The 20,197-nt window shown below is 30.5% G+C and overlaps 1 protein-coding gene across 1 annotated transcript; it reads left to right on the top strand.

Moving 5' to 3' along the window:
• The first annotated feature begins 1,949 nt into the window (after positions 1-1,949).
• Positions 1,950-18,048, top strand: LOC113394415 (homeobox protein aristaless-like). Its single transcript, XM_026631722.2, has 5 exons — positions 1,950-2,148; positions 10,377-10,646; positions 10,735-10,780; positions 16,049-16,239; positions 16,553-18,048. Exons 2-5 carry the CDS (start codon positions 10,444-10,446, stop codon positions 16,902-16,904), a joined length of 792 nt encoding a protein of 263 aa, XP_026487507.1. The 5' UTR covers positions 1,950-2,148; positions 10,377-10,443; the 3' UTR covers positions 16,905-18,048.
• The last annotated feature ends 2,149 nt before the right edge of the window (positions 18,049-20,197 follow it).

Raw genomic sequence — 20,197 nt, 5'->3', positions numbered from 1 at the left:
AATATGTAAAAACGGAGCAAATCAAATCAAAATATACTTTATTCAAGTATGTTTTTACAAGCACTTTTGAATAGTCATTTTACAAACTATATTAAGTGAAGCTACCACTGGTTCGGAAGTAGTTTCTACCGGCAAGAAACTCAGTAGTTACTCATTTTCAACATTTAAATTATAATGTTATGTTAGTTAAACACATACCTATATGTATATAATATATATTTCCTGGTAGTCAACAAGTATTAGCTCCACGCTTTTTTATCATCTAGTATAGCAGTTTCAATATCTGCCAAATTGACATTAAATTTCACTAATCTGAAAATAGTTCTAAGTATGCACTTAACTGGCATTATGGCTACAAGATCAGTGCAAAAAAGGAAAAAATATATCTTCATGCATCGAATGATAAAAAACATATTATAAAATCAATATATTCTTTAGTCAATATTACAGTGTTTATTTTAAATGTAAAGCCGTATGTACCGGTTCGGAAAGTAGATTCTACTGAAAAGAACCATCAAGAATCTGAGTAGAAAAAGTTGAAAGAAAACGATTTCCTTTCTTTACAGCGAGCATTTTGATGATACAATTAGGTTTCACCGACTTAATCGTTATCATTATTTTAAACTGCTCGAGCAATTTTAGATTACGCGCTAGAGAAGTCGGAGCTCAACTTTAAAATGTCATTTTAATAGTTATAATTGTATCGCATGAGCTAAGTATGATTTAGATAATTGGGCTTATTCCGTGCTCTTCTACAAAGTAAGCATATATTTATTTTTAATGTCCCATGTTGTTATTTAATGCAAATTACAAAACGTGTCTCTTAAATTTTTTTTTAAAGAAGGTATTCTATTTAAATACTTATATGCAGACAGTAACAAAAACAAGCTCTCATTTGGCATATAAACACAAATAACGTTGACAAGGCGCAACGAAAGAAACTCGGCAGTTTTCTTAAATGGTAACAATACCGTTTGATTAAAATTAAAAATCTGCCTGAAAGTGATCATTTTATTCCCAAGACTTATATAAATACTATCACTATAAACTCAATGATTATATAGGAATGGTAATAATTCTTAAGTAAGAACTTAATGTACCTAATGTAAATGCAATACAATTCAAGTTACATTTTCTGTCGCCTTACAATGCATAGTTAAATTTTGCCCGTTGTTCCTTAGACGAGTTACTGTATCTATGTATTTCTATTGTGTTTGTTTAAAGTACTAATGGTATGAGTTCATATTTTCTCACAAATTCTTAAATATTGGTCGCAATCTCTTCAAGGTATGGCTTGTATGCATGGAGAAAATACTAGGTATCTTACAACACTAGATCTGATTTAAGATTTTAAATACATTAACTTGAATATTGAAATATTGATTGACAATGTTTTTAAAGGTGATTCTTAAAAATGTCAAAACTCGTTGCGCATTTATGAAAAAAAATAATTTAAGTTATATTAAGTATCTTAAAAAGAAATACAAATGGATCCTTAATTTAAAAGTTACATTAAAATACTCGAAAATTAAAAGCGAATCATTAAGTGGATCTTATTAAATGTTTATAAATAAACACCAATAATTGGCAATAAAAACAGCTAGCGGTATCAGTGTAAGTTTGTAAAATAAAAAGCATTATGAGATGGATGTCCCGAGCATGAGATCAAATCACCCATTACTCCGCGGCATACTTAATTACAGCGCTAGTTGGCCGCAGTTAGGCTTTTGACGCGTCAGACACACGCGTATATCGTGACTTCGGCCAGTAAAGTCAGTTTGTTGATAAAGTCAATTAGCGGTATCGAAGCAGGGACCCGTATCAACCGATCCAAGCCCACCCTCGAGTCTGTCGTCGTATCAGAGCTCCGCGATTGGACGGGCGTTCCGCAGGGGCGGAGTCTGGGTCCGCTACATTTTTTATTGTACATTTTCGAATCGTGCGTGGGCGATCGCGGTCCATCCGCTTTATTCAACACCAGTCGATTGAAGGCGTTGGTGTGTCATAGTTTATCAGTCTTGTGTTCGTAACGTTGAGGCGTATCATGTAACTTGTGGAGTTTATTAGCAGTAAATTGTTCACTGTTAACACTTGTGACTTAAGGACTTTGACTTGACAAGTTTTATTTGGTGTATCAAGTGCTTTTATGTAAGTACCTACGAATTATTTTAAAGTATAATAATATTATATAAAATAATACTTTAATAATTTAAAAACATATGATTATACTTGACGTCTTTTTATTGAAATAATAGTCTTTATTATAAAATCATTTAATTATTCATATTTAAAAAAAAGTATGAATATATTGAATGAGGATATTTGAGAAAAGTTATTTTTAGTTTCATAATAAGTCAGGGATAGTTAATAACAAGATAGGACGATGTACCTACATTTGATTTCACTGTAAACTACTTCACATTACACCTTCCCGCTGTTCCGTTAATTACGTTTTATAATTAATTATTAAAATAATGACACTATTTTGATAACGGCGTTTCCCACAATCATTAATCAAAGTTCACAATGAGGTATCACGACGGCGCCTTTCATATTTTCGAAGCCAAAAAGCATAATGTTTAGAATTTTAAAAGCATTTGCATAATTAGGTGAATTTTATTGCTTTATTGAATTAGGACCGATGTCAGAACCGAAATTGAAAGCAGCGGGGGTTCCTGTGTTGTTAATTTTGTTTATAGCTTGTATTATGGTCAACTTTGAATTTTATACCCATATCTCAAGTGCTATAAATGTTGTAAGATGCTCTATGGGCCGGTAACAATGGCACGTTTGTGTTATTGTTCTCATTTTTATATGATTTTTATAGGATTTAGCTATTGAAGATGCCATTTATTCTATTTATAAACCTGTAAAAGATCATATGACAGTATTGGTTGGGTTTTGATAGGATTCTGTCTTACTGTTTTATTAATTTTCTACTAAAAAAGATTTTTTTTTTATTGTTATCATAAATTTGTTCAAATTATGCCGCTATCATTTTTTAATACGACGAGGAATTTTTATACAAACGCCATTCGGTTATATTTTAATAGTCTAAGCTTTAGAGGTTGCGTCGGTAATATATTAAATTAGGAATATAATGTTATATATCATGGACTTTTTTATATTTGACATGTTTTTTTTATATTGAATATAATCAAAATTAAGTTTTACAATACCACGATTGTTGGACGAGATATCTTCATTACCGTTTTTAGTTGCCTCACGTTCACGTTCAGCATTCACTAAATTGAGTTCTCACATCACAATGCTTTTTCGAATGAGTGATTCTAACAATTTTTTTACTAAAGGGTTGGCCGAACTCGATTCGATTAACATTGCCAGCTTTAATAGCTCCACGACCTGAACTTGGTTGTTGATGAAGTTCGTTCCGCGGGACGTTTTTATTCGAAGGTCAGAGATCTTCATTAGCTAGTTCAGATAAACCCTCACGATGACTTGCCAATGCCTCCGAAAAGCGAGCAGCATTGATTGTATTAGACTTCATTAGATCTTAATTAACATTTTGACTTTTCTCATTACACGCTACTCGGAGCTACCAGCGGCGTGTGTAATAGGAAAGTCGATTCCAAGAGATCATATCTCGATGTTTTTTGATGCGATCAGATATTTTTTGTTTCATTATACGACGTTGAAATTAGACTAAAATTCATACGAGATTGGATTGTAACGATTATAATGTAGACCGCGGTATGTGTTTCATTTCGATCGAATTATCTGATGTAATTATTCGAGTCTGATCGAATTATGCTAATGTGTCCGTTTTCGTATTACGTTTGGTGTAAACAGTAGTGTTATTACCATACAATAGAAAAATTAAGGTGGATTATTAGTTATAAATATAATGATTAATATAGACCTGGCGGATCTTGATAACTTGGCACGTAAATGAATAAATCATGAAATAAATAAATCACGATTTCTTTTCAAATGAAAGATACTTATCATTGGCCAATATTTATATTGTTGTACTGACTTGGTGCAGCTACATATCCATTAGGGGAAATTATTTCTTAGGTCATATTTGCAGTACAGTTAAATGGAAAGTGTTGATACTTTTTACAGTATTCGCTTGTAAAAATGACATAGGACGCTTTGGTGTTATGAGGAATGGTTAATATTTCTTAGAGTGTCAATGTATGTGGCGGTTGTAACAACTTATCATGAGATGGCTTATTTGCCCGTACCGTATCATAAAAAAAACGAATAGTGGTGATCGATCTCACCAAGTAGTCAATTTTTCTAACTTGTTGAAATAAATAAAAAAAAAAAAAATCTAAATTTAAATTATAAGCATAAACTATTTAGATTAAATCATAAAATATATCAAGAGGTCACGGAAATTTTTCAACTTTTACAATTTTTTTTTCATTAGTTTGTAGGCTCTGTTTTAACCTCAATAATAAATAAAAACATTTGTATAATATTGCTTGGGGGGGTTAAGACGTTATGGTTTTGAGAATAAACGTTTATCAGGTAGCAGACGGACATCAGTCAAGGGTGAGTCACATACTTTCGACTGTTATCATGTTCGGAGGTTATAATCCGGGACACCATTAATACTTAAGCCTAATGGACAAAAACTCTAAACCACCAAAGATAAAATTCATTGCAAAACGTTAGTACCAAAGTAATGTACTTATTTAATTCGTATTTTACCTTGCATTGTTTCTTTAGATTAATTAGATAATTATTATAACTACAAAACATAATTTAATACAAATATTACGATAATTATAATTGATATAATTTTTAAATTACTTCATAACTTTTTTTTTTTTTTTATAAAACAATTACAATGGTCATTATTATTTTTATAACATTAATTAATTATTATTCAAGATCGTAACATTGTTCGAACACTTTGTCACAGAACACTTAAGTCGTTATTAGTCAAGTGTCGAAGGACGAGTCAAGACAAGTGAATCGATTAGTTTAATGGATCACAAACAGAGGTAATCCCGCCAGGCGCCGGACACATCTACATCAATCCTATTATACTCCTAATCTACTACATTCCGTATTTTATTTTAACGAAAACTTTTTAGTATTTGAAATGTGTTAAGATGTTATTAGCATTGCTTTTGTAGAAAGAGATTAAATATACTCTCATCCGGATGTATTGAAATAACCTTATACGACGAATATAAGTTCTAGTGATTATGGATTATTAGTTATCTGAAAAAGATACTTTAATAAGTTTTAAAGGAAAGATTTGCATCGGATTATCTTTTATTAAAAATGTACCTAAATCGTATTATAAGGAACGTCTACTTTACGTACGAAATAAGATTATTTATTGATACTTGAATTTTTCAAGTATCAAAACTTTTTGTATCACCATTTTGCTATCCTTACATTCTTTTTTTAAAAACAGCTTGAAGTCGTATTATAATAAAGGAAAATTATAATGAAGTAAATTTTCATCAATATTTAAACAAGTAACAATTTTCAAGTGGTACATAGTCTTAGAAATTAATCTAAAATAAAATGCAATCGATGCAGCTACCATACCTTTATTCAATGGCGCGTAAAATTACAACATAGAGAATATTTAACGATGGCGAATTAATTTAAACTTGCCGTTATCGACTGCGAGCCCAATAATTGGTTAATTAGTGTACGGGAAAATTATATAACAGTATCAGAAGCCTTGTTTAATTAAGATTCAATATGTCCGTGAGCCGCAGTGGTCCATTGGTAGAATAAGTTGAAAGATTGCGAGTTGTAATGCGAAAGTGCACATCTGAATTTCCATGTGTTGCTTATATTTTTTTGTCTTGTGCTCGGAGGTGAAGAAATGCATCGTAAGGAAGAATTTCTACCCGATATTCAGTAGCTTGATAGAATAATAGCAAAAGGACCAAACATCCTTCTCCTCAAAAGGATTTTTTTTTATTTAGTTTTAATGAAGTCTTTACTTTTTACATTATGACGATAGATTTTTAAGATTACACGACATGAAATTATTTTCGCTTTTTATGTGAAGTTTTTCATGATCCTACGAGATATTTGGTTAATTAAAAAAGCAATAGCGTTTTCCAAATTTAAAATGCGCTAGAACTGTCAACAAATCAAAAATAATTAAAACGTAAACGGTATTCGTTATATTACAATAATAATAATTATAAAATTCATTCGTTTTGTTCAATTATCAAAATCGGTCAAATCATAATTGATTTCGTAAACTGAAAGTTTTCTAAGTATTTAGCTAATGGAGCGGCACATTAAAATACTGGCAACACTGAGGCAAACGAACCCGGCACCGCTAACTCGATTGTAAAAAATCTGTCAATACGCCGATTAACCGGCAAACTCAATCAATGGTAAATATTCCAATACCGGTCGAAATCACTCGACCGTCTTAAACCACTTCTTGATTGCTTTATTTAATTTAATTTTTTTTTATCGGTTTCATCTGTTTTTTTGCCAATACGATAAGTTTGTTTAAAAACCCACCAAGGAACTTTTAATTTATATTTCGAATTATAACTTTTTGCAAAGGGTGGGCAAAGGTATTCTTTTTTTAAAATAAATGTAACATACATAAATAAAGAATAAAACATGTTTAATTCCTTTTATTAATTTTGAATACTACGTCATTTATTATATATTTTATTCTAAAAATATTTAAAACCTACAAAATATAAAACAACATATGACACGTACCTATAAGTTCGAGATAAAAATAAAATAAATATTACTTTTGAGTAATTTAGGTTGTTTTTTTTTCCGTTTTGTAAATTTAATATGGTGATGAAGTCCAGTCAGCGGCGCGTGCGCAGCAGATGCGGCTGCAGGTGGCAGTTCCGTCACGCTTCAAAGCTAACATCGATAGCAGCGAATTCCTAATTTACTGGAAAAAAATATAGTATTAAGATTACCCCAGAAGAGATCGCATTAAAGTTTACTTAAATCTATTAAGTTCTAAGTACTTTTTTTAAATAAGATATTAATACGACTTATAAAACTTAAATATCTATTGTCAAATCTTTGAAGGCTGAGTAAACTAGGGTAATATAACAACAGGGGTCTACACTAAGACTTAAATGGGCTGAGGCTGTTTATATTTCTTAGAGTGCTCGTAGGCTTCCGAATCTAAAGCCTTTACATCTGTTGAGAAACTTATTTCTTTAAAAATGTGGTGTAATGCTTTATTAGGATGATGAAATATATCATCACGGCCAGTTTCTCTTATTCTCCCTCGTCGGTGTAGCTGTTCAGCTTATATGGTTGCAAAACCTAGAAATACCAGGATTCAAAACCATGATTGAAACACTACAATTTGTTACGTTTTGTTATTAAGATATTCACAGTGGAAACTCTGAGTTTGTGTTTACAAACACCCATTTCCATGTTGAATTGTAATTCTACGCCTCGAAAGCCGTTGATTCAGCACCTGTACTCTAAACCCATAGTGGATTCCCATAGTGGAATTCAGAAATAGAGTAAATAGTGAGTAAAGCTATGTTTTCATAGAAATTTGTGGAATATAGTATCTCCTACACAGTCTGCTAGTCTCCGTTGTCCAAAGTCCAAATTATCTTCATTTAAATGTTATTAAGCAAAGATAAAGAAAAATTACATAAGCTCCATAAGATATAAAATCGGTTCTAAATATTCTTAGTCTAATATTTAATCAATTGTCATTTTTATTTTTTTTATTTATAGTATAGTTTTAGTTGCAGCTGCATTCCCGTTGAAATTAATTCTTAAGCAGACTTTATCTCAGATAATTCAACAGCTATCTGCTATCAAAAGCGAATTATATTACATATTAACATATCGTATGTCATATGTACGTCAAACGTAAAATGATTTAAGAATGCGTTTAAAAACAGACTGAATTTTTTTTTTAAATATATTATAGCAAAAAAACGCACTGATAACTAAAACATATTTTTGTTAAAAAAACTTAGTACCAATTTTGTTGATAATTTTTAGTAGGTTGACTTTCATATAGAATAATCACTTGGATAACTCTTATAAAAGAGTAACCATTCCTAACGTACTTGCATAAGCTTGATAATACATTCATCTCAGTACAGATAATAAATCCACAATCAGTAATCATTTTCATACAATATTGAACACTTGCAATTACATAAACGAATTTCTCCGAATAATCATCAAAGTGGACTAAATCTAATGAAACAAATGCGCCGTTAAATTGGCTCAAATGTAATTAACACTACGTTAATTGGATCTGCGTCTCAGTCCGATAGACACGAGTATTGTATTGCAACACGGAACAAACGTATCTAAATGCAAAGTGGATTCTTATTTGCAATGAAAAGACTTCAGTATAATTACGAAAGTATCAATTGATATTTTATTAAAATATTTTCAAGTCACCTTAGTTGACATCGCATGGATCGTCAAATCTACTCACTAATTTCCTCGTGCTTTGTGTTGTACTTGTATTTTTGCACACACTTGTGCACGTATAATATGTCATGTCTGTCGTGCGTTATTAGCTGGTTTCCTTGACATAGTCTATGATAGAAATCGGTCAGATCAACATCATGGGATATTTATGTGCAGTTACTATATTATACAGTAGAAGTATGTACAATAGTATTATTATGGCGTATACTGCAAGAAATTGTAATTTAGTTTATGTCATTACTCTATTTACGACGTGAAGTTCTAAATTAGGTCCGAAGTTATGCAGCATTTTACTTCCACCGTTCAGCGGTTTCTTTTTAGTTCCTTCTTTAAGAAGTTATTAATAGTTCATTTTGTTCTTAGTCAAACAACATTAGTCAAACAATTTCTTTAACCTTTTAAGAATGTAAGATAATTCATTGACAACAATGTGAGAAAAACTGAGCTAATTTTGCATGGGAGCATTTGTGTCTACAATAAATTATCAAAACTTGTTATATTTTTATCTATCAGAGTAAACAGTATAAATATAAATTTAAAATATTAATTATTCGAGTAGGTTCGTGTTCTTATATCAATAAACACAATCAATATTGTTATAGGATTTCATTTAACATAAATATTAAAAAAGCTGTTTCAATATTAGTGTTACTCAAAGTAATATGCCATCTAAGCAATAGAAGTCATTCGGTGTATGCATAAATGAATATATGTACATTCTTGAATGTATACGTTTGGAGGCCTTGGAATGTCGCCTACCACCTAAATATGGCAATTAATACATTTATTGCGTTTATCTAAAAACAATCGGCACTCCCTTGACGATATTTAATAAAATTACGTTTTTTATTTAAAAACGTCAGGTCAAAGAAAGCGGACATGCATATTGCAATTTAGATGCGGAAATGCGATAACACGCTTAATTGTGCTTGACGACTTTTAGTTCAGGCGTAATTGTGTTTATTAATATCAACACACAAACATACAATAACATTTTTATATTAGATAATGATTGTTGATTGCTATCGCGATTGTTCGAAGTATTCCGTTCGGATGTAATGATGAATAATTATATTTACTGTTAGAGTTTTGCGTTAATGTTAATTTTTTTTCGTTTTGTTTGTACGTTTGTTACGTTTGCTGTAACTCTGAAAGAAAGAAATTATTTGAATCTGAATGACACAGTGTGTGGACGTTAAAGTATTAAGTCTTATTTTGAGAATAATGTGTTTTGTTTTAGTAACGCAACTGAAATGAGTTATACTCTAATAAAAAGTCGTATATTTTGAGTTTGTAATAACGTACAAACGTTTCCTACGATACTTGTTTTTTTTTTTGGGAAAACTTGTGTCGTGTGACCGGAAACACGCACAGGATTAAACGTCCAGATAATCACTAAACAATATTCATAATATTGTTCATGAATGGCGTTTGATTCTGCCGTCATCAATCCGTCATTGATAATATATGAATTTTATTTTTCAACTTAGTCGAAGTTCATGTTCTAACTCATCGTATCATTTAGGTAAAATGAATTTGTTATAAGCCGTCTGGGTATTTACTTAATATTGTTGTGTTCCGGTTTGTAGGGTGAGTCAGTCAGTATTATTTCAAGGACAATGGACATAACATATTCGTTGCAAAAGTATGTTTCTCACTGGCGATGTACGAAATGGTTAAAAATTATTTTCAGCATCGTAGTTATAGCATTACTTACCATCCGGTGGCTCATATGCTGGACCTATCTATGCAATAAATAGTCCCGCTAAGTTTCTTTCGCTGGTTCTTTATAAGGCTGTGTTTTTTTATTACGAATTAGTTCCTATCTATATTGAACAAAGGATTTTATTTTGTATCTATTTAAAGAGTTTCAAATGTACAAAGAAATTGCATTCACAAGCATTTCGAATGAAAATTCAAAAAACACTCTTATTAAATATAATTAATTTAAAATTCTATTGTTGCAGATAAACCAATAGTCACCTCATCAACCAGGTTACCCCATAGCTTCTTACCATTTACCGTTATTATACAATGGGAGTGTCCGATCCTAGTTCCTCAACCACCCCAGACCTGCCTCCCCATGATCATGAACGTCCTGGATCTGGTAGCGGGTTGGACGATGAAGACATCCCCAGAAGGAAGCAGAGACGCTACAGAACAACTTTTACAAGTTATCAGCTTGATGAATTGGAGAAAGCGTTTGGAAGAACTCATTACCCTGATGTTTTTACGAGGTGTGTGTTAATTAAAATTGAACTTTAATAAATATACTATAAGGTATTTTTTTGGTAAAAAAAAATATGATTTGAATTTTTGTTTTAGGGAGGAACTAGCTCTGAAGATCGGACTCACGGAAGCGAGAATACAGGTAAGCGTTATTGGATGATTATTTATCTAGAAATGAGTGATTACAAGTATTAATTAAAAATAAAAACATAATAATAATTAAACCAAACCAATCGACTCCCTTTGTTGATTTATTGTTAATAATCATATACTCATAAATGTCAAATGAAACAAGTACTTAAAATGTGTAATTATGATCATCATACAGATTGCTCGTTTATTTATTAAGAAAAAATATCGGCACCTTTTGATATCCGCATATGCACCGTCGCAGTCCGATACGATTACGAGTTTAAGTAATGAGGAGTTTGTCTTAAATAAAAAGTCATAACATCGTGTCCCTACGTGACAATATGTGTTAAGACGTCCGTGGGACAATTAAGCCCATTATGGGATCAGCAAAAACTAATCTTAAGCCCTTTGATACATCCGACGTAGATCCGTCATCCGTTATCTTTCAACTTGCTTTTAACACGTTTAATAAAGATATATGATCGCACATGTATATAAATCTTACGGCAAAAAGTTAACCGCACATAACAAGATGTTAGTACATTATTAAATGAACGACTATTGATCCGTCCTGACTTTGCAAGTATGTGCAAAAAAAGCTATTAAAAACTGTTGGCTGTATAGTCCAATGATTGAGTCATAGAAAAAGTAATATATATTTTGGGTAATCCACCTTGTTATAGTGTCATAATTATTTTTATGCCATATAATTTATTTTTAATGCCTTGTCCGTATAACATTATCATAATTAAATTATATATATTTTAAATATTTTGTGTTACAAACATTAAAGGCAGAGTTAAAGTGTGGCAACTCCTTTTCTAGTCAACCTATAAAATACATGGAATGAATGATGATGCTTAAGAATAGAAAAGGTACAAATCTTGTCAACAAAAAAAAAAAAAACAGTCGAATTGTTTTGAAATTATTATTGTTAATATACTTTTGCCTAGTAAACAATGCAGCGTTACAGATATCTTAGTATTAAATGGTTATCAATAAATTGATACTAAAATACCCGTTACAATTTAATAAATATCATCAACCTTTTTACTAAAATACGAAATATTTGAAATTTATTTTGTGTTCAATTTTATCTTTCAAAACGGAAAAGATATTACACCAAACAGCCAAAACGATATTTTTATTTCAACAAGCGCATATAAATTTTTAATTAGGGATAAAGCAAAGGTATAAATTTAGACAGACATAATGAACAAAAAGTCTTATAATTATATTTAAGCTATAGAAAACATTAAATAATACAAACGTCATACGATATCATTAAAGTACGTAAAAAGTGTATATACTGTGCGTAGCTAATGTGTAATGACTATAGACTTGTCATTGTTGATAAATAAAGAAATCCAATAACGATCAATGCATTGTACAAAAAACCGCCATTATAACCGCTTATTCATGACATACGTTATTATTTTTCTCACCTCTACATTAAGGGCGTTCTCATACATAGACGAAGTCTTTACTGTTGACAACAATTGTTTATTAAGACTTGAGAGTTCAATAATAAGCGATCATGAGCTGGTTCCGTATCAATAATATTAACTTTGCATTAAAATTTATAATAATGTTGAATACACAGAGTTCGATTCTATGCTTTATATGGTTGTATGTGTGTGTTTTATGGATGTGCGTAAGTATGTTTCTGTCACCTCTATCTTGACTATAAAAAGTTGAGATGGCTATAAATAAATGTCATCCAACGCGAGTTGCGTTCTAATGATTAAACACATGTCTGCCTTTTGTTATTAAATTTAATTAAACTATTTTAATATCACCATATAGATTGCATGAAACTATAAGATATTAGACTACTCACTACAACGTCAATGCACTGCAAATCATAGAGTTTAAGATGTGTCGTTGCGCCTCTAGATTCGGTTTGGCTCAATCATTCTTCGAACTAGAAAACTATTCGTGGGTAGAATTATATGTTTCATTTCAGTGCTCTACCATCGGTAAACATATTTTTAATTATTTTATTTTATTTTCATTAGGACAACCAACAGTAGAAACAATATCACATCCAAAATAAAAAATAAATTACATTTTAAAATTATCTAAGCCAAAGTTCTACTACTTACAAGTAGTATAACCGTGCAATATCATATTACACAATGTTTGTATTGAAAATATAAATTAAGCATGAACAATAATTAAAATTAAGAAGTATAATACATTTTTTAACTATTATATAATAAATAATAATTAATAAAACCAATAATATAAACCATAAAATTAGAATTAAGCACAAATAAATTAATTTATTTTTCGATTGAACTGAGGGCAACTATCATGACATATGTCTGAAATATATAAAAATAAAATAAAAATATATATCTATTATAGTAGATAAGTACATTAAAATTAATTTAAAAGTCATATGAGAAAAATATCATTTCCTCAATATGATTCAATCAGAAGGCTCTGTATAATTATATACGGATGGATAATATCACAAATAATACCAAGCTTTGTAGACATATTAAGATTATTTGATTAGAACTAGCGATGACCTGCATTGCGGTCTATGAGTCAGATTCAATTTTACAAATGGATTTGTAATGTTATTATTTCATGCATTAATTACGTATTTACATTATTAAAGTTAACAACGTATTCTATTATTTCTTTGGGTTTTTTATTGCAACGTGACGTCAATAAAATTAAATATAATTATTGAGTCCACGTAAGAATCTAATTAAGTAAATTATTGTATAATGTATTCAGGAAAATTGTATTGTATATAAGAAAACAAATTGATTATATTTCTATGTGTGCGGATGTATAAATATATAGATACTCTTTTGTTTTACACCACTTTAAAAAAATATAGAAGTATATCATTATAAAAACTTTTGTACAATAAAGCTACCTAGTTGTTTAATAATGATTTTCGATATAAAATATCTATTCGTACGCTGGGGTAAGATTAATTCGTGCGCCGTGACGGCAAACAGCATATAACTACTCTCTTGTCTGCGCCGCGCGTATATTTTGTACTTCATTGGTACATATTATGATAATATAAGAAAAAACTATTTTATTAAGGAATATATGTATTTATTTCAATCAGTATCAATTTCAATATATCAAGTGACAGCTATATTTTTTACGGAAAACATATTGATCGAACGACGTTTTCAATTTTACAATGAAAGATAATTCTCAAATTTTATTTTAATAAATTTCACATGTACACATCAAAAGTCACAAAGTAATCCTCTCTATATCATTCTCGATTGATATTCAGTAGCAAAGTTACTAGCACAGATATCTCATTCAATCGATCTATATTCTTAAGACATCAACTGCAATGTGCCAGTAAAAAGTCCTCATTAAACCTTCACCATTTAATTACTTATGTACAGTCAGAGGAAAAATATCAAGACACATCACAGATAATATTTATACATATAATAAATTGCATTTAAATTTCGAATCTGATTAGTTTCTCTATAGTATGTATATACTTTTTAATGTTTGATTTCTTTTTTTTTATTTATAATTTGTAATAAATTCACATAGATTAAAACGTAATTTTTAGATCAATACCTAGAATTAGAATTTAAAAATAAATAACAATTGGAAAAACATGTCACCAATATTATTTAAGTAAATGATTTTTTTTTAAATTGGTTAATTAGAAAGGCACAAATTTATGTCATACATCCAAAAAAAATCTGATTTTAAATTTAAATGATCTTGTTAGAGGTTCACATTGTAAACGATTATTAATTATAGTTTTTGTACTTATACGGACGTAGATCGTAAATAAGCAATTGCACTAAGTAGTTAATGTATTACGTGTTACAAATAGCCTATAAATCAATATGTACATAAATAATTGAATGGTTTTTCGCTTTTGGCATATTTAGCTATTCCGTATACGGTTCTAATTATGTTTACTTATTGATACTAAGTCTAGATTTAACGTCACCGTAAAATGACAGACGAAAGTATGTCTGTCTGTGCTTTAAATCATTAACTATTAACAAGAAAATGTCTCTTTATTGAAGTAGTCCAATTGGAAGAAAATGTCACTTTATTGCTTATTTATTTGTTGCTTATTCGTGTTAAAGACCAGGATTTTTTATCATCAAATATGCGATAACTTTTCCTAAACGACTTGTTATCTGATCAATTATATTTTAAAGAAAGCATAGAATTATAATTTGCAGTGTAAAAAAATAAGCTAGATGCTTTCATTATTTCGTCAGAAACGTTTCATAAAAACGTTACATCTAAAAACGTTGCACTGACTTTCGACTTTCAAATTTACTTTCATCATTTGATCATCATCATCACTTCAATAAAGCAACGTCAAACCGGGACAAAGAAATAGTATAAAAAAAAATGTCAGTATATCATATATGGGTATGTACACCTACTTGGTTTATCAAATAGTAAGGTTTAATTAATTTAACGTTTTACTTATTACGTTTAGTACAAATAATTTCGTATAAAAATTTGTAACCTAGTATTTCTAGATTAGTTTGCCCGCTCCGGTTATGTACTGACAACTTGATTATAATCTATGTAGGTATGAACTAGCTATTAGGGGTAATAAATTGTGCAACATTACGATTACGTTTTAAACTAGTAATTAATGTTTTCTTTCGCACTGTACATAATTAATACGTCATTTTTTATGCTCGTGTTTTTAATCGTAACATTACTTTATTTGAAGTGATTTTTAGAATTATGAAGAATAAACAATTAATATGAATTTGTATTTTGAAAATTTGACATTTGTTATAGTTAAGCTAGTATTTAGTCGTGATATAAGCTATTTCTTTAATTCAGAAACTTGAAGGCAGCAAAACCGCGTTTAAAAATTAGATACTATTATTATTATTATTTTTATGTCATAGAGAAATAGCCCAACTGATGTTAAGTGGTCACTACTGCTAATAGAAATTAGTACTATAAAAAATATTAATTATTCCTCAAATCACCAATGCTCCACCAACCTTGGGAACTAAGATGTTATGTCCCTTGTGCCTGTTTAATTGGCTCACGCATCCTTCATACTGGAACACAACAATATCAAGTTGTTTACTGTTTGGTGGTAAAATATATCATAAGTGGGTGGTACCTGCTCAGACGGCCTTGCATTATCCCTTCCACCAAGTAACTACGACCAATATTCGGAAATGCATTATTTCATCATTTCTATTTCTAAACCTTAAAAAACAATAATAATATCAATGACTTCTGGGCATTCGGTGCTAACAAAAAATATTTTGTCAATCAGGTATGGTTCCAAAACCGGCGTGCGAAGTGGCGGAAGCAGGAAAAGGTGGGGCCACACGCGCATCCATATAGCGGATACTTGAGCGGTGGGCAACCATTACCGACTCCAAGCATGCCGGTACCGCCGCATACGCTCAGCCAGTTAGGCTTCGGACTAAGGAAACCTTTTGACAGTGCCTTAGCATCCTTTAGGTAAGTTTTAGCCGACTTCAAAAAGGAGCTTATCAATTCGCCTTTTTTGTGATGTTAAGTCTTTATTTTTTTACGTGCAATCATAGTTTTCTTTTGTAATTTAATTATTATTTATGATTGAATTAAAAATCTATCCATATTGACATAATCTACTTATATAAACTTTTGCACTTCTACAACAACAGTAACAATAAACAATATTAGTATAACTACTAATATATTTTTTAAGTTAATTAATTATTCAAGCATAAACAAAATTGTTTAGAACGTAATAGTTAAATAACATAATGATTTTTTTTCTCTCTTCCATTAGGTACGCGAATTCACCTCTATTTGGCGCCCAATATCTGCCGCCGCTGTCACGCCTACCCCATTTCGGAGCTCCACTATACGCGACTTCTCCCGCTCACTTCCACTCCCTTTTCGCTAATCTAACAGTCCCCGAACCCCCACGCTTATCGCCCGAACGATCCCGACTATCGCCCGAAGTCACCCGATCGCCAGCTCCTTCAATTTCTCCCCCGATTTCACCTGGGAGTGAAACCTTACCTCCTTTAACGGAAGATGTGAGGAGTTCAAGTATAGCGGCTTTGAGATTAGCGGCTCGGGAACACGAACTACGATTGGAGTTATTAAGACAGAGAGCCGATTTGATCTGCCAATAGTCAGGAAAACGGTGAAATAATAAGGTAAAAATGTTTTCTATAGGTGTTCCCTAACGGAAGTCAAATTTTAAATAGATATATAACATATGAACGTAGTTTTCTTTGCACGAAAGTATGCTAGGAAGATTTTTTCATCACTATGAGAACACACCATTCATCTTCACGAAAGAAAAGGTATGGCAATCATGAACTATTTGGAGCTATATGCCTACTAATGCAACGCTCAATGTTGCCAACATACGGAACAAAACAAAAATTTCGCATTTCAAAAGTTACGTTTACGACCTCCATGGGACACCGTTACATGTTATTATTAAAAACAAACATTGTAAGCATATTGTCGTCATATTTATTGTGATTATGAAATCTAGCTATTATGTATATTATAATAATTATAAATGTATAGATAAATTATTAACATTAAAATAAATAAGTATTACAAAATTCCATATTTATGTTTCTGAAAATGTTATTATGATTACGAAAACAGAATTATAATTAATTAAGACTTATTCCGGGACAATACATAACTGCTTATGAAATGAAATATTGGCATATCTTAAGGCTCGAACACATCCGTGGATATTAAAAAGGTAAGCGGACGAAATTATAAATTTTCTTTATAAACCCCTTTTTTTCAAAAACAAATCTTATGTTTTTATCAAAATGTCAATAGTCTAATTATCTCTTTTTATATAACAAACATAAAACCTCAACCTCTTTATTAACTCATACATAGTAATATTCACAAATCTTTCTTAAAATTTTAATACTCCTTACTACCTCCAGTAGTTGCGGCTTCTTAATATCTCAGTCAAATAGTTTTTATTTTTTTACAAAATTAAAAATAACATCGATTCGCTATCGCTTCGCTGAGTATTACGAGTGTGTTTAAACCTTATGGTTGCATAAATTTCTGTACTATTTAATTGTTTAAATAAAGATTTATCGTTAATTTTGTAATTATAAACTATTTGTATAAATAAATTTTACTTTTGTAACAGACTGACACATCATATTTTATGTGAATTTTAATTGTAATTAAATCAATATTATTATATAAATATTGAGTTTATCATTATATATTCTGAATTAATTTGTTCTTAGTTAATTAAATATGTAATTATATTTTGTAAATTTCTATCGTACAATGTATAATGTATAAGGTTATGAATAAAAATATTTTTATATAAATATAATGTATTGTTATTTATTTAAACATATAATTCAAATAGTTGATGAAGCTTGTAAGAGCGTCAATATTGGACGTCTGTTGATGTGAAAGGCGTAGTTTTGATCCTTAACCGTAGTAAGGCATTTTACACTCTTAGTTTGTTGTTGGCTCAGTTGATACATCTTAAACAACAATGTTTCCAAGATTGAAATTCGTGTGTAATAGTCGTAAATATTATGACATATTTTTTTGACCTGATTTCCAAAATGTCGTACAAATGCATAAATTATTCAAGATTAATCAGAGGTATAATCTAGCCAACCGCTATATAGTAGGGTTTAAGTATTTATCATCTTTTCTCGAGTCAGAGAAAAGGTTACGCGCACAAATCTTCACACTTCTTAAAGTATTATTGTGATATTGCAAACAAACACGCATCGAAGCAAGGTTAGAGTCCCGTATTGTACCTAAAGAAATATTTTGACCTGGTGCGTAAACTACAAAACTAAACATTATTTTCTTTTTAAACGTTGCAGAACTTTCGTAGCGTCATTATTTATTAAATTAAAAAAAAACAATGCGTAGTATTCGATGACCTTTAAGTTTATCTACTTATATAAATTTAGTAGAAATTCTTAGAAAACATATAAGTTTTGCTAAGATTATTCAAATAAATAAATTATTTAGTGATACAGAGTAGTACTTTTAAAATAACTCGATCATATTCGATAAAACTCGATAACTCAACGGTGTAGAGATATACTAATGTAAAAGTTGCAGGTTCGATTGTGGCTATAATATAACAAAGATAATGGAATCATTTGGTTAAAAAATGAATAGATTAAAAAAATGCAAAAAGTTATACGGTATTATTTTTTATCTGGGTACAACAACGTTGGCATTAAAAAAAATTACACAGTCGAATTAAAATTCATAAAAACATTGCCATTCAAAAAAAACTAATTTCCTGAGCACATTTTATATATTGTTATATTAAATAATCTAGCCTATTTAGTTCTTAATAACTATGATTCATAAGAACTATCGAGACTTACGCACTCATCACCAACTCACCACCAAGGTCTGGTGAAGGGATATAAAGGTACGTGCGCTAATTACCTGACCTAGGACCTGCGGTCGCCGGAACGAACTGAGAACCAGTAATTTGTAAAATTAGATAATTTTTAAATTACATGTAGTTGACTGGATAACCGTGTTATAAGTTATGCATCGTGCGACCTTACAAATATAAAGCGTAAGAAATGTCGGCTTAAGTTATTTTTTAATGTAATATTATCTTTAAATATAATATGTACTAACAAATACAAGGGATTTTGTTTTTGTAATGCTTAATCGCAAAAAATAATGAACTAACTTATATTTAAAATGCAACACGTTTCGAAAAAGATTTAAGTATATAATATCGTTATTTTATATAAATAGCTGACTTTCGTAGAATTTTTACTTGGTGCTATGGCTTTGTGCAAGCCCGTCTGGGTAGGTACCACCCACTCATCAAATATTCTACCGCCAAATAGCAGTACTCAGTATTGTTGTGTTCCGGTTTGAAGAATGAGTGAGCCAGTGAACACAAGGGACATAACATCTTAGTTCCCAAGGTTGGTGGCGCATTGGTGATGTAAGGAATGGTTGATATTTCTTACAGTGCCATTGTCTATGTGCGGTGGTAACCACTTACCATCATGAGGCCAATTCGCTCGTCCGCCTACCGTAATCATAAAAAAGAGTATTATTATGCCTTAAATTTAGACTTGATGTGACACGCTTGAAATTCATTTTCATGTAATTTTTTAACTAATCATCACTCGCTTCTCTCTCATTGTAGGGGTTGATCGTCAGTGTTGGGCATAAAAAACCTGTTCCTTGAAGTTCAAGCTTGCTTTATAGAAAATATCATCAAAATCGGTTCAGTGATTTGGGCGTTAACGAGCAACAGAAAGACAAAGTTACTTTCACATTTATAATATAATATATAAAATATAATATTAATTTACCAAAAACGAAAAAAGGTTTAAAAATATAGGTGTATAAGAATAATTGACAACCTCAGTGGCCGAGTAGTGTGTACACCGGTTTTCATGGGTACGCCATTCCGAGG

Source organism: Vanessa tameamea, chromosome 4 (genome assembly GCF_037043105.1).
Source record: "Vanessa tameamea isolate UH-Manoa-2023 chromosome 4, ilVanTame1 primary haplotype, whole genome shotgun sequence".
Lineage (NCBI taxonomy): Eukaryota > Metazoa > Arthropoda > Insecta > Lepidoptera > Nymphalidae > Vanessa > Vanessa tameamea.
Note: the sequence above shows the minus strand (reverse complement) of the source record. Positions and strands in the feature narration are given on the sequence as shown.